Source organism: Etheostoma spectabile, chromosome 12, assembly GCF_008692095.1.
Source record: "Etheostoma spectabile isolate EspeVRDwgs_2016 chromosome 12, UIUC_Espe_1.0, whole genome shotgun sequence".
NCBI lineage: Eukaryota > Metazoa > Chordata > Actinopteri > Perciformes > Percidae > Etheostoma > Etheostoma spectabile.
Window position 1 is genome coordinate 12,147,035 of NC_045744.1, and position 14,628 is coordinate 12,161,662.

General features: G+C 40.1%; 3 protein-coding genes across 4 annotated transcripts in view; 2 read left to right on the top strand and 1 right to left on the bottom strand.

Annotated features, from left to right (window-relative positions):
- The window catches only part of yes1 (YES proto-oncogene 1, Src family tyrosine kinase), a 29,355-nt gene extending 25,571 nt beyond the window's left edge, over window positions 1-3,784 (top strand). The window contains exon 12 of the mRNA XM_032532559.1: window positions 2,188-3,784. Within this exon, the coding sequence (XP_032388450.1) occupies window positions 2,188-2,396 (209 nt within the window). The 3' untranslated portion in view covers window positions 2,397-3,784. The remainder of the gene's footprint in view (window positions 1-2,187) is intronic.
- Window positions 3,785-4,370: 586 nt separating this feature from the next.
- On the bottom strand, window positions 4,371-10,199 carry clul1 (clusterin-like 1 (retinal)). Of its 2 annotated transcripts, none has more exons than XM_032532562.1 (9): window positions 10,048-10,199; window positions 8,563-8,680; window positions 7,853-8,001; window positions 7,594-7,764; window positions 6,731-7,169; window positions 5,662-5,784; window positions 5,348-5,562; window positions 4,853-5,031; window positions 4,371-4,593 (listed from the first exon to the last, which is right to left on the bottom strand). In XM_032532562.1, exons 2-9 carry the CDS (start codon window positions 8,663-8,665, stop codon window positions 4,578-4,580), a joined length of 1,395 nt encoding a protein of 464 aa, XP_032388453.1. In that variant the 5' UTR covers window positions 8,666-8,680; window positions 10,048-10,199; the 3' UTR covers window positions 4,371-4,577. The 2 variants fall into 2 exon arrangements, with proteins under 2 accessions (XP_032388453.1, XP_032388452.1); XM_032532561.1 differs by having other exon boundaries at window positions 8,563-8,704; window positions 10,048-10,176.
- Window positions 10,200-12,592: 2,393 nt separating this feature from the next.
- The window catches only part of colec12 (collectin sub-family member 12), a 30,856-nt gene continuing 28,820 nt past the window's right edge, over window positions 12,593-14,628 (top strand). Inside the window, exon 1 of the mRNA XM_032532558.1 lies at window positions 12,593-13,094. Coding sequence (XP_032388449.1) covers window positions 13,088-13,094 — 7 coding nt within the window. The 5' untranslated portion in view covers window positions 12,593-13,087. The remainder of the gene's footprint in view (window positions 13,095-14,628) is intronic.

The following is a 14,628-nucleotide window of genomic DNA, read 5'->3' on the forward strand; positions in this document are numbered from 1 at the left end:
ATTTTCTTACACATGTAGATCAGAATACATCCCTATACTGTATATAGCTGATATGAGTCAACGGCAGATGAGTAATGACTTATCAGTGCATGGGAAAGTACCACTTACTCTTACATATGATATCCCTCTTCCTGTCATCTGCACCTCATTTCTGACCCCTGCTGGTTGAGAGCAGCACTGCAGTGTGTGTCTGGGGTTGACAGTGTTCCACTGGCACTGATTACAGAGCGTGCCATATGGCAGACTTAACCACCATCTCTTGTAAAGGTCCATTTGGCTCCCGTGGCCCTCTTGGTTCCCGTGCTAACCGTTCGGTCTAATTATTCACTGCAGAGCAGCAAATCGTGGAGGCTGTACCCACTCTTTTCCCTTCTTAAAATTTTTGTATGACTCATCAGACATTTGTGGCTCTTGTCTTGCTGTGCTGCAGTCGATTTGGAGAGCTCTATTTCTATCCTCTTGTTTTAATAGTGTAGAAGCAGTATGAGGCAGGTTTACCAAGACCATGTACCAAGCATGGGCTTTTTTCTTATTAGTGTCAAGGATGTAATCGTTAACAAAAATCTACAAAAACTAGGTGGGAAAAAACATTATTGTTAACTGAAATAAAAATAAAAAGGAGGCATTACAAAAAAATCATTAACTAACTAAAACTGTGATGTCTGTTTGCAAAACTAACTAAAATAAAATGAAATCATCAAATAAATGTCCTTAGTTTTCGTCTTTGTCAAGCTTTGTTGCGCAGATAACGTTATATCTTTTCAGAGTTGACATTTCTGACCATATACCTGTATTTTTTATTATAGTTTCCGACTGGGAACCCAGAAATTCCAACATTTCATGTCAAATTGAACACAACACAAAAAAATTGAACACAGACTAAAAAAAACTAAAATTAACAGTAAATCTAAGCATTTTCAAAAAATTAAACTAAACTAGCAAAACTGTTTTAACTAAACTAATTAACAAAAAGTCAAATTGAAATAAAAATAAAAACTAATGACAAATGCAATAATAACCTTGGTCTATGTGTGTATTTATAGATACATACGCTCACTCAGATATAAGACATGGCATGTTATAAGAGCTAAGGGTTTGCAATCCAAGACATCAATCACGCAAACACCTCGGCATCCGACACACCACCGCCACCATATCCTGGTCTCAGCAGTTGCTCTGGCCTTCCCTCTCCCCAAGCGTGAGAGATAATCTCTCCCACCGAGAGGTGGAGGGGGGTGACGGAGTGGAGAGGGGGAGGATGCGGTTGTGACCATACCACTGACTCTGCGTCATAACCTCTTTTAGCTGCAGTTCAGCTCCCCCGTGGAACGGTTTTCAACGCTGTGTCACAGGGTTTAAACTTTAGGATCACTGCCTTCCTCTTTTGGGAAGGAATCCCCAACTCTGGTGCTCTAGTAGGGCAGGATCAGGCCAGAAGATGAAGCACGAGGACATAGTCACATTGACATGAACATCTAAGAAATTAACAAAAGATAGGAAACATTCCTATGTTGATAGTTTTTCATTTAAGTTGCACTTAAGAGCATTTAAACTCCTTTCCCCCGCTAAATCTCTGTCTCGTTGTCTTAATTTTGTCCTGTTGTTACCTGCACTAACACGATTACACAGGTCTTTCAAAACAAGGAACTTTAGTTTTTTAAATGAAATGAAAAAATAAAAGCTACAAAAGTGTGTGTGTGTGTGTGTGTGTGTGTGTGTGTGTGTGTGTGTGTGTGTGTGTGTGTCAAAATATGAGGAAAATGTCAAATTGCATTTATTTTTGACTGATGTTACAATATGATTCACGAAATTGGTGGGAATGACCAATTTTTTGGATCATCATTTTCATTGAAACGCAAATAAAAATATTTTTTGCAAGAATCTGTACCAAACAAAGATGTTTTTCTTTAGTCTGTAGGATAGTATTTGTAGACCCAGGAAGTCTCTGCAGCTCCACAATACTTCATTCAGAATTGTTAGACACATATTTTGCCTTTAACAAATATTGTGCTCCCCCCCCCCGTGATTTCGATATTGCACTAGTCCTTATTGCGATATCAATAAAATTGCGATTGTACAGCCCTAGTGTTTGTGTAAATGAGACAAGTCTTTATGGATAAAATTGTGGTATATAAATGCAGTGCATTTTGTCCCTTCACACCATATTTCTTTGTGTTTTTTCCCCAGGTATGGTAAATCGAGAGGTACTTGAGCAGGTAGAGCGGGGTTACCGCATGCCCTGCCCCCAGGGATGCCCCGAGTCCCTACATGAGATGATGAGGCACTGCTGGAAGAAGGAGCCAGACGAAAGGCCAACCTTTGAATACATCCAGTCCTTTTTGGAAGACTACTTCACAGCCACAGAGCCACAGTATCAGCCAGGAGACAACCTCTAGTCTGGTGGATTTGGGTGCAAACTCTGGTTCAGAGGTACATCAGAGGAGAGCAAAGCTTGGGGCAACCAAGCCCTTCAACACAGGGAAAAGCCTTGATGAGGCTGCAGAGAAAGACGCAAACTAGTCCACAAGCACTGCAGTATATCTAAGTGCAAGAAGAAAATGTTTTCTGAAGTAGTGGGTTGTCACTTGCGTACCCGGAGACTCAATGTTTGGGGAAGTGTCCAACGGGCGGATCGATGCTGGTACGTTAAACTCTGGGAACCCTAATCCGAATGATCCACACGGACCGGCTACATCAGATCAAATCAATGGCTACTTGTAGATGATTTTTTTTTTTTTTACTTTTTTAAATGATACATTTTCCCTCTCTCCTCCAATTTCCCCCCTTTTTATTTTATTCTACAACACAGTTCTTTGATACTGGAGTCAAGAGCTTTTGTATGTACATGAGTTTGGTTTGAATATGTAGGTTGATGGGTTATGTTTTTGATGTGACCAACAACTGTGGTTGAATTGTCAAGTGTGTGCCGCGTCTGTGAAGCTTTGATTGAGGTGTGAGGTGAAGTAAATGGAAAGGTTTGTACTTTATGGATGTAAGAATGTACTGGGAGATCAAAGCAGGTGTACATACAGTATGTGCAAAAAGATGTATTATTAGCATGTGTGATCAGGGGGATGAATGAGAACATGAGAAGACCGTGTTAAAGATCCTACAAATTCTATTTAACGTGGTCACTTGAATGGCAAATCATGTCGATTTTAATATGCTGTCAATTTTTTTAATTTAAACGGGGACTTGAAATCATGAAGAGGTATTTTGATAATATACAAGTGCGAGAACATTTTTCCTGTTTAACATTTTATAAATGTTTTGAAAAGAACATTTCAGCTGTGAAATGTAAGTAAGTTTGACTTAATTTCTATCTAAAAGTAGCATCTTGTGTTTTGTTTGGTGCACATTTCTTAATGCTGTAAAAGACTCTTAACATATTTCTCCTTATGTTGCACACATCTACAGTCTAACATCACAGTAGGTGAATTATCCCATAGATGGTCCAGGAATATGTTCGATCTATTAAATTAATGTCATGTAAATCCTACATGCAGCTATATTTCTTTCTGTTATTCCCAGTAAAATCCCACCGAACTATGACATAACATGCCTTTGATGTCTGCTGGAGGGAAAGTTTAATCCAAAGCCAACAACACAAAACAAGTCTTTTAAATTTGTAAATTCAACTATGCATTCAACCAGTGATGTTTTATGGAACAGAACGTCTCATATGGTATTTGCCTGTGTCAAGCTCCCCTTTATGGTTTTCTTACTTTAATTCCTAGTTGTAGAGATGATGGATCGCTTCGGGAGTGAAGGAGGTAGAACCAGACAAAACAAACACCTTGCACACACTGTTTAGGTCAGGGTTTTAGTGCTTTTATATTTTTATAGATATATATATATATAGTCCAATAACAAGTTCTCAAAGGTACTTCCACTGTCTATCCAGCAGTATGTGATGGGAAAGACATCTTCTTGTTGTCATTCAATAAGGAGTAAGCTTAAGAAAGGGACAAAGATGTGAACATTTTTTTTTATTTCTTTCTGTGCATCAATCACAAGAACCTAATGTGTTTGGTCCTGAAGATGGGACTTGACGTAGTGGGGAGATAATGAAATTACTGAGAATGACAACGAATATGATTTTGTACAGAAAAAAATAAAGTTTTACTCGAAAGGGTAAAGCTTTAGCTTCTGTTTTTGACAAGCGACAATGATCCTCATTCAGATTGAGACTTGAGACGTCTACGTTTCATGGTTCCCATCTCGGCCGACTCGGCCATTAAGAAGCTCAGTGAGACGTTGACTCAACGCTGTGGAGATAGGTCTGGCAACGCGAGTCTAGACTTTTACAAACCACCCGACTCCTCTTGTGAAACACATCTGAGTTTCGTTTTTTTTAATTCAGTCACGTATTGTAATTTATTTGTTTTAATGTAAGTACAACATTTGACAACAGTATGATACTTTTTCTTTTTAAATTCAATACATCGTAATGATTGACATGGTTACATTGTAGTGTATTTACATTTTAACAAGATTAATCCTACAACACAGGATCACAATCTAGTTCTGTTCACAAAGAAAGTGCTGGTACAAGTTTAGAAAAGGAGACAGTAGTTCTACTCATCCTCAAACCTGTAACAAAAGTGAGAATACATTCATGTCAGAATTCTTGTATAACAGTAAATGTAAGTATAAAACATTGCAACCAAAATATAGGGAAAAAAAGGCTCATTATCTAATGACAATCAGATTTTTTTACTCCTTTTTTTAGGAACATATTCAGAAGCACAATAGTGATAAGAGATGATGGGTGACAGCTGTCTCTGGTGAAATTCAACCCTGATAGCAGGAGTGCATGGTGGTACGATGGAGGGATTTTGAAAGTTCTCACCTGACCATCTCCTTGTACTTGTTCAGAGCCTCCTGGGCCACATACTGGATGAAGGCTGGGTCCTGCAGCTGCAGCTCCCCAGGAACAGAGAGGAGAAGTGGGGGAGAGTTCAGGATGTGTACCTCCACGTTGGTGTCAGTCACAGATGCATTCTGCTCGTCCTGGCTCTTTGGCGCCACCTGCAGAACGGGAAAAGTTTTTTTTTTTTTTTCACCAACCAATGTCAATCAATTATTGAATGCTGATTAAAATTACCCTCACTTATCCTCTCCACTTGGCCGTTGTTTGTTTATTTTATATTTAAGGATTTTTATTTGAAATGTGTAAAGGTTCCCAAGTTTGGTTCATTCATCACACGGACAGAGCTGAAAAATATCCTTTAAAAGTGTATTAAATGTAAATAATTACTCCCCGAAGACTTTTTTTTCCTCACACTGTCCGAAACATGCACACTGTTAATCTGCATTGTCATTCATTTCCTCCACTCCGCCTCACCATGGTGATTCGGAAGATGTTTTCAGGAGAGCTGCTGTTGCTCACAGCCGGAGCCACCCAGCTGAACTCGGACGCCATGTTGCTTAGCCAGTTGACCGTTTCCTCAGTGTGGCGCTGGACAATAGACAAGATCTCGTCATACTGCTCTTTGGACACATCCAGCAGCTGGGAAACCTCATCCAGCTCGACATGCAGCTCCCGAACACTGGGGCACTCTGGAGACAGGAGGAGGAGGAACGGACAGATGAGCTACTGTGTGATGTCAGCTGAGGTAAACACAAACTGGGAGGGTGGTGGTGGTGGTGGTGCTTCACCTGTGAGCAAGGCTCCCTGGCAGGCCTCACACTGGTTCTGCAGCTGCCAGCACTCTGAGGTCTGCTTGCGAAGGTCTCGGCACAACTTTCTGTTTTGCAGGAAACGGGGGAAAATGTCCCTCCCTACATCAAAGAGATACGTGTCTTAACAATTACATTAGTGTTTTATTGTTGATTGGCATTGTGTCACTGCATCTGAACTCTGGTTTTGGTGCAATATGTCTTAACTCGTAACTGTTTTTAAGATTACAGTTGCTCAAACCCAGCGGTTCAACTCCAGCTCGGTGGTGTTTTAAGCCCCCAACGTCGACTGCCAGGCAGCGCTCCGACCGTTGACTTCAAGGCATCTAACCCTAACCCTAACCATTGCCTAATCCCAGTTCCTTCCAGGCAGCGCTGCCTAGAAGGTGACGTTGGGACCTTAAAATACCAAACACCTCACCACTTTGTACCACTGAAGCCAAATCACTTTACCTTACCTTACTTTACTTTGCTTCAGTCTACCTTTCTGCACATTGTCTATTGTTTACCTGTTTTTCTTGTGTGTTTACTTGTTTGTTTTTGCTCTCATTGTAGAGAATTGCTGCTGTAACAAAAGAATTTCCCCTCTGTGGGATGAATAAAGTATCATCTAATCCAATCTAATCTAATCTATATTGCAAGTTTTAATTCCACCCAATCATGGCAGCTGCTGATATGTAAATTCACACATACAACCAGAGAAACCTAACCAAAGTCCTCCAAACCATACGGCAATAAAGGTTTATTCCTAGAGATTCCTACCCTGAAATAGGACCCATGGGAGCATTTTCTGTCCTCATCTAAACCAGAAAACGCGGTTTTAAACACGTAAAATGGTCATAGTTTGGTAAGATTTCAGCACCCATACTATTTAGTTAAGTTTAGAAAAACATTGTGGGGTTTGGGTTAAAATTAGACGTTACTGTACTTCCGGTTAACCAACCTATGGGAGTGTTTTCAAGTGGAGGACAGTCTCGAGAAAACAATAGTATTATTTTTCAGCTATTTTTGGTCTCACTGGCACCAACTAACTGTTGCTTCACACTACCTTTCTTCTTCTCTTCCTCTACTGCCTCGTGGATGTCATCAAACACCTGGGTCACCACAGCTCCAAACTCCTCCACCACACTCTTGCCAAAGTCGAAGAAGGAGTCCAGCACATCTTCCAGTCCCACCCCCTGCAGGAAGCCTGAGTCCTGGCTGGGGTTGTAGGGATCCGCGGTGGTCTCCTCCGTCAGGATGTCGCTGTCGTTCAGAAAGGCCCTCAGGAGGACTTTGTCCAATCTGCTGCTCATCCTGGAGACCAGGGCAACGCTGCGGTTCACCAGCATGCCCACCCTGCTGGTCAGGCGGTTGAAGGAATCCTCGATGCGGTCAACCTCAGTGTCAGTTTGGTCAGGGCCCTGATTCACCAGGATGTCCCCTGCATCCATGCGAGACTCATGGGGGCCAAAACGCTTGGACACCCTACGGAAGAAGTTCTCCACCTACATTGTGAAAGGTAGTGGAGTTAATTTAACTACTGTTTAAGAATGGGGCTGCTTACCAAGATGATTACTGGGGACCAACATAAGAAGAATCAATTTCTGTAACACACAATCAATTTAACTTTTATAAAAACATTTTTTTACTTTTCTTGTTAAATAGTTTTTACTCTTCAGATCTCCAAAAACTATTCAAATGAAATATACTGTGCGGCAAATGAAACAGTTTGTGTTTAGTTGAAGTGTTCCCAATCAATAGACGTGAGGGGGCAAATACGACATTATAAGGAGCCACAAGGAGAAAAAAAAGTTTGGGAACTGGTCTAAAGGAAAGTTACGATTAATAAAGAAAATGTTGTGGCATTACATTTGCATAGGTGCAGCCATATTTAATCATTAATTGTGCTACTGTCTGTAGTTTTCATACCTTGACATGAAAAGCGCCAAATCCCCTGCGGCAGGTGGAGGCGTAGAAAGATTTGCATGCATCCTTCAGACAGGGTCTGCACTCCTCCCACTCCGACTGCAGGGAGTCTTTACACTGCTCCTCTGCCTCCTGCAGCTTCTCGGTCACCTCCTTAGCCAGTTGGTCTGCCCCCTGATGGCAGACAGGGAAGCATTTCTTATTTGCTTTCTTTTCTTTCTGTCCGCCTTTCTTTCATAGGAAAGGTTAACGTTGGTCTTACCTTCTTCTTGTCACTGCTGTGTCGGAGCGACTTCACGAGGTGTCCGTGCTTCTGCTCGTTCCTCCACATCACCTCCCTCATCTGCTTCACCCCATACAGAGCTCTCTGCACCTCCCCATCCACCAGTTTCTCGCCATTCAGCGACAGCTCTGAGAGAAGGAGAAAAGAACCTGGGTGAGATGAACACTTAAATTTTTTGAAACTTCAAAAATGATTCCCCGACGGCGCCCAGATAGCTCAGAGCGGGCGTGTATATATAGGAGCATATATACTCCTTGACTCAGCGGGCCGCGGGTTCAACCCTGACCCGCGGCCCTTTGCTGCATGTCATTCCCCCTCTCTTTCCCCTTTCATGTGTTCAGCTGTCCTGTCAAAAATAAAGGCCAAAAATGCCCAAAAAATAATCTTCAAAAAACAAATAAAAATGTTTTCACGGACAAAACCAGAAAAACGATTGACTCTTCAAAAATGACTGCAGTGGGATTTATATGGCACTGGACCAAATTAAAAAATATCCAAAACGTATTAAATAATACAATCAAAACAGCTGTAAAAATAAAAAAATAAAAAAATATAATAAAAAAAAAAGTCTACAAAATGAGTGTTTGTATGCCACTGTATTTACTGTATATTTCAGAACAAAAACACTTTTTTAAAGTAAAATAAAGATAAATTTAGATTAATCTGTGCTGACCATGGTGCTGACTCACGTTTTAAGGTGTCCTCTGAGACGCCTCTGGGTTGATCCTCTGGGGCGGAATAAAGGACCCCCAGCATCACCGCCAGAACAACCAAACCGAGCAGACGCGTCATTCTTGAGCTCAGTGTCTTGGAAGGTAAAAAAAACTCAGTCTGAACGACAAGTGAGGTTATGACGGGTACAGAAAACATTTACCTTATGATCACACATACACAGAATGTGTTTCAAAAACAACAGGTGCTAGCTAATCTGATCCAGGAAGCTAATAGGATTTGAGTCTGAGCATGATTAAACATTAACAATCCTACTGTACATGGTCATAAGTAGGTCTGCCACTTGGCGGTGCTACACATCTGTCTGGACTTAAAAAACTAAAGTTGTATGTTCCTAATACTTGTGAGATAATAACTGGACCATGGACAACAACAAAACCTTGAATAGCCTATGTGCAGTACATTAAAAAATCCTATGAGATTTAGAAAAAAAAACAGCTAGAGTGCGTAGTTACAGATTATGTTTCAGTCTTATGTCATACTACATCTTATTCTTTGAAATGCTTTGCTGCACAATTTGAACTACACATATATTATAAAGAATTTCTCTTTCTTTTTTAAACTTTGCTTATTTGGTTTTGCATGAATATACAATTGTGTCATCAGAGCGTTTGTACAAAGTTTATATTATTCCCTTTATACAAAGACATTATAAAAAGTGACACTTGACATATTGCTAAAAACCAAAACAGTCCACAAAGATTCCTTTCTTTCCTTCTTCAGTGGACTCTGTTATTTATTAGACTGACTAATAACAACCTTGCTCTTGTTTTAGACTTTAAGAGTTACCATTAAGAGGTCAACAGTAGGGTGTGAGATGCATAAGATACATCATAGGCCTCACTTCAGCTTTAAAACCTGGCAAACTGTGTTTATGTCTCGACCATCTGCTGTGTCAGCAGCCGAGGCTCCATCAAGTCACAAAAGCTGGTATCATATTGTGTTTACATGTTAATTTTGTAACCGTTAACAAGCTAAATTCACCCGTCCCAGTTTAGCCACACAAGGAGTTACACAAGTTGGCATCCAGCAAGGATTTACAGTAAATGGGGATGTACTCACTTGCATTCAACTTGACTTATTCTATTATGGGTTTAAGCTGCTGGTACAATCAGCTCTATTAGCTCATACTCACAGCATTTCTAGCTGTTGTTTCTAATGCGTACATGCAATGTATTCAACACTAAATGTGTATCATAAATAAATGTAAATGGGCACAAATTAATGAGACGGATAAACATCATAATGGTAATTATCACTTTAAAGTAGCAAGGAAACACAAAGAGCAGTTCAAATGATAAAACGTTAATTTATCAAACTAATACTCACTATTATAACACCTCATCCTAAAAATATATCCTGATGTTAATACAATATTCAATTTGACTTAAGTTAAATCCAATAAAAGGGCCTAAAGTGACCATCACAACATATAAACTTACCAGTAGATGACTGACGGTGCTTCTCCACTGGCAGGTATAAACAAAGAGCTCTGTGTGGACAGTAGGCGGGAAGTTTATATTGACCTGACCAGGTCTATTTGTGCCCTTTCCTCTTGAGCTTCATCCCATTACAGTCTTTGCTTGATGTCGACTGCTGTTAATCCAGCATGAACATGCTGCCGAGAGGTTTGTTTTGCATAAGAGATTGCTTACTCATGTCAGACAAAGGCTACTGTTCACACTAGGATCAATTGTTCATTTGAAATGTGGTAACATGTCACACAAAACCAGTACACACGCCAAAAACCTCTCTGTACACTTATATTCATTTGATTAAAATACAGAAAGGTTGAATTGTATACCAGAGGAGGAAATAAATGAAATATTTGTCATACTGTCTTTCAAAACAGTTACTATTTCTGCCAAATATATTTCTGTTAAAGATTAAAAAAAAACTAATTATATTGTTTTAAGTAAAATTATCTACTATTGATTAAACCTGGTAAAAAGAGCTGTTTACTTTGTGCAAAAATGTATTGGAAATGTTCATAACACACACAAATAATGAAACATGTTATGTTAATGTGTCTATAAACTATGGTAGACAGGGCCCTTTGGGAGGACTGACATCAGCTCTTAAATAATTCCTCAGTGGGAAATCCTTACAACACACACACACACACACACTCATAGTGTTTCTCGTATTTGATAGATAAGATAATTTGTCAGTGTGGAATTATTACGGTAAAACTTGTAGTAATTCTCAAATCCTGTAAATATGCAACCAACCCTTGCTAACGTTAGTGTGTCATGTATAAATTACCACCAGCTATTTTTAGATCTATACCCAGATGTGAATCCAGATTATTTTTGGTTTAAGGGCACATTCCTTTTAATATCAAGCTGTTTAGCATCTCCACTCCTGGAATGTGAGGGGGAAAGAGTTCCCTTGGTCCCCATTTCTTCACTGGTGCCCCATCTACCTCAAAAATGTGCCCTCTTTGCATGCTGTGACCCAGAAAATAGGGTCTTCGCTGGATAATAATCCAAAACAGCCAGCGTTTCAGCTCAGTCTGCAGCTTTGCTGACACCTTCAACACCTGTTTCCTATAACACTGCAGGGAGAAACATTCTCCCCATGTTCTCCCGTAGTTGACCTAAACGTAAAACAGTGGACAATAAAAAGGTCTGAGGCTGCATGCACGCAATCATAGGGCAATAAAGGAGAATCCCCCAAAAAACTTTAGGAATTGATCTAGGAGAAATCTATTTTTTGCTAATCTGATGTTCGCTCATCTCTTAAAGTGCAATTTAGAACTTTTAGAGTGATTTATAAACTTCAAGGGGAAGCAGCAGGTCAATATAACTAGCTCACGATGGGGTCTTGTGTAAAGTTTTGTGGTACTGATCAAAGCATGGAGTCCTAAAATAAAGAGATAAACAGGTGCAGGCGGTAAACTGTTTCACAGAAACCTGAGGTATAATGGATGAAACAGTCAACGACTGGGATCCAACAGGTCTGAGAGGTGGGTTGAGTTTTGTTTGAGGAAATAGGATTGATGCGAGGGATGTCTTATTGTAGCTCGTTCAACAGAAAAGCTCAAAGGGGGGTGTGGAGTAGATATTTCCTCAGTCCAAAATACAATAATGAGCATGCAACAAGTGTCTGAGGAATGGAAACTCCAATGGAAAAGAGTAGCTGCATGAGGTTTTGCCTTTCAGCAAACGTCATGGTTAACAAACAGCAGATGTTAAATCCTTCTTTGGATTTTGTGTTATTGTCTTCTGTGGACAAGTGAGCACTGTTTCCAGTCCATTTGCATAGTTGAAAACTGCAATAATAATGCTTTTATATAACAATACATTATGTGAATACAAGCAATGTGAATAGTGGCACTTAACCTACAGATGATTACTACCCGAGGCTGCAAAATTTTACATTTCTCAGCTCATTTTTGTGGTTTTATGGCCCACGACTTTGCTGTTTTGATTCAGTTCCACCACTATAACTGTTTTTAGCCAAAGCATGCTGTTTTCAGTGAAAAAGTTCACCGTAAAAACCCACTTTACACTACATGCCCAGCACCAAACAGCGGACAAGACAGTTGCACCTTCATGTATTGTTATTTTTAGATGATAACATATTTAAATAAAACCCTAAATTAGACAGATTTCCATATAAAAGTATGAAAATAGTTACCAATACAGAAACATTTCACTCATACTTCATTCGAAACCACCAAACCATTGGCAGTTCTAGACCATTTCATATTATTTTAGGTGTACCAATATTAAGCACAAGTGTTACATACCACCAACACTCTATAGATTTGGTTCTACAAAAGACTAACAATACTTACAATAAACACAAGAATACTCATTCAGTGTAACCTACTTTTTTTATCACCGCACATCAATAATTTCCCTCAAGGTGGATTTAAAAATGTATGAAAATATTTGCCACAGCAAGGGGGGGGGGGGGGGGGGAAATGGCCACACTTGATACCCCCCTCCCAACGTACGCACACACACACACACACACACAGAGGTGCAGACGGTGCGCACAAATGTGGGAACACGTTGTTTCTCCGAGCAGCCCTACGGGCGCACCACTTCCTCTCAAGTTTGGATTCCTTCACTTTTAGAGTTTCTCCGGTTACTAAGCTGGGCTGGACTAAGATACACCTCACCTCAGCATCTTTCCAAACTACCAGATAAATAAGAAGATACTTTTTTCTCTTGTTCTTTTAACTCCTGATTGCATTCTCTCCTTGCAACGAAGTTCATTCCTCTTTTTGCTGCACCAACTGAGCTGCGACACTGAAGTTACCTGCGCTGTAGGAGAACGTCCCCAGTGTAAAGAGTCACGGATGGAGCTTTGAATTCTCATTTCTTACTGCTACTAAAACTGTGGATATTGGCATACTCGAAGATCCAAGGCGCTGTGCACTCGAAGGGAACTTTGGGTCAAATGCCAGTGCGATGCTGTGGATGTGACTTCAAACAACAGCTTCACTACGGTAGAGTCCTGTAAATCACAATGAAAGGTATGCTCATTCAGAGGCATGCAAAAACAATTATTTAACTAAATGAAGTGAAGCGCTCGCCGCCGTTTCTTTCATGATCACTTTGGTCCATTTTATGCTTGCATAACATTCCTCTAGCACTTTCTTTGTCACTTCTCTGCCTCTTTCTCTCGACGTGAGGAATGCGTGGGCTACAACTCGCGTCTGACATCTGCTTTCAATTAGGGGACTCTGCATGGGATTGTTTTGCATCTGGCTGCTGCTGCACATCAAACACTAACCTACTATTACTAAAAAATCAAAACAAAGCAAAAAATAAAAACAGGGTTATACCTTCACCAAGATAACAAGTCCGTAGTCACTTTGTGTTAGTAATTAGATATTTAAATATTTACTATTGAAGTGCTTTTTTTTTCTTTTTTTTTGCGCATTAGGTCAAAGTTTGTCTTGGTTTAAAGAAATAAAGAGCACTAAAGTAATCGGGCCAAACTCTCGTGCATGAACGGTTTAATGTGGTACAACTCCGCGCAAATGCTCACCCGGACCCTGAAGCCAATGACTTGGTGTCTTTGACCACATTACATGGAGACCCAAAAGTGGATGGGTCATGGTGGTCAGTGTTTGACAAATAATGAATTCCATGTATTTCAAGTTTGCCCAGATGTGGTTCTAATGTGGTGACCCGGTGTTTGCTAAATTGCCTGACATTCTCACCCACTCACAAAGGCCCCTCGTAGGTCAGCAAGCTCTGGTCCATTACATATAAATACTACACCACTCCTGCCACCTTGCGGTCCGCCTTAGAATACTAATACAAAGCTGTGCATTATGTGAATGAACACGAACAACTCTCAGCCCTCAGAGTAATCTGTGATGTGACTGCCATGCTGGCCCCTTCCTGTTGCTACTGTAATTGCATTCAGAGGCAATGGGATTTAACATAATCACCATTATGTTTACATTTTCCAAGGACAGTAGTGGGAAATTGTATTTCTTTTTTTGTATTCGATTTATTCTAGATTTTGGTTGTTTTCTGGTTATAGTTATTTCTTTTATTTTATAAGAATCTGGCAGCACTGTAGATATCTTTATATAAGAAAAGCTGTTGCTTTGGCTACAGGTAATGGGGATCCTAATACATGAGAAATATTAGTAGGCAGATATACTGTAGGACCAGCATGCACCTGGAGGGTCTATTGTTGTTTACTGGAGCTACAGAAGCAATAGAGATAATGCTTTTTTTGTTTTTTGTTTGCATAATTGCTACGGATCGATAAACCACAAGAAAAACGTCTTGAGATTGTTGTCAAAAAATCTTGTCACAAAGTCCATTTAACTTGTTGTTGTCTGGAACTTCAGGCCTTCACCAGTGGACGGCATTTACTTATCCGCAGAGGAAGGCCATGAAAGGTGGTTAAAAGCTACAGAAAACCCAAGAAGAGAACTTTGTTAAAAGAATTGTTTGTCAAACTGCAACACAGAAAATGTATAAACAATGGACTTATTTTGCCTGCATCCAGTTTACTCCTGATAACAAACTTGTTTGGTTTTGATT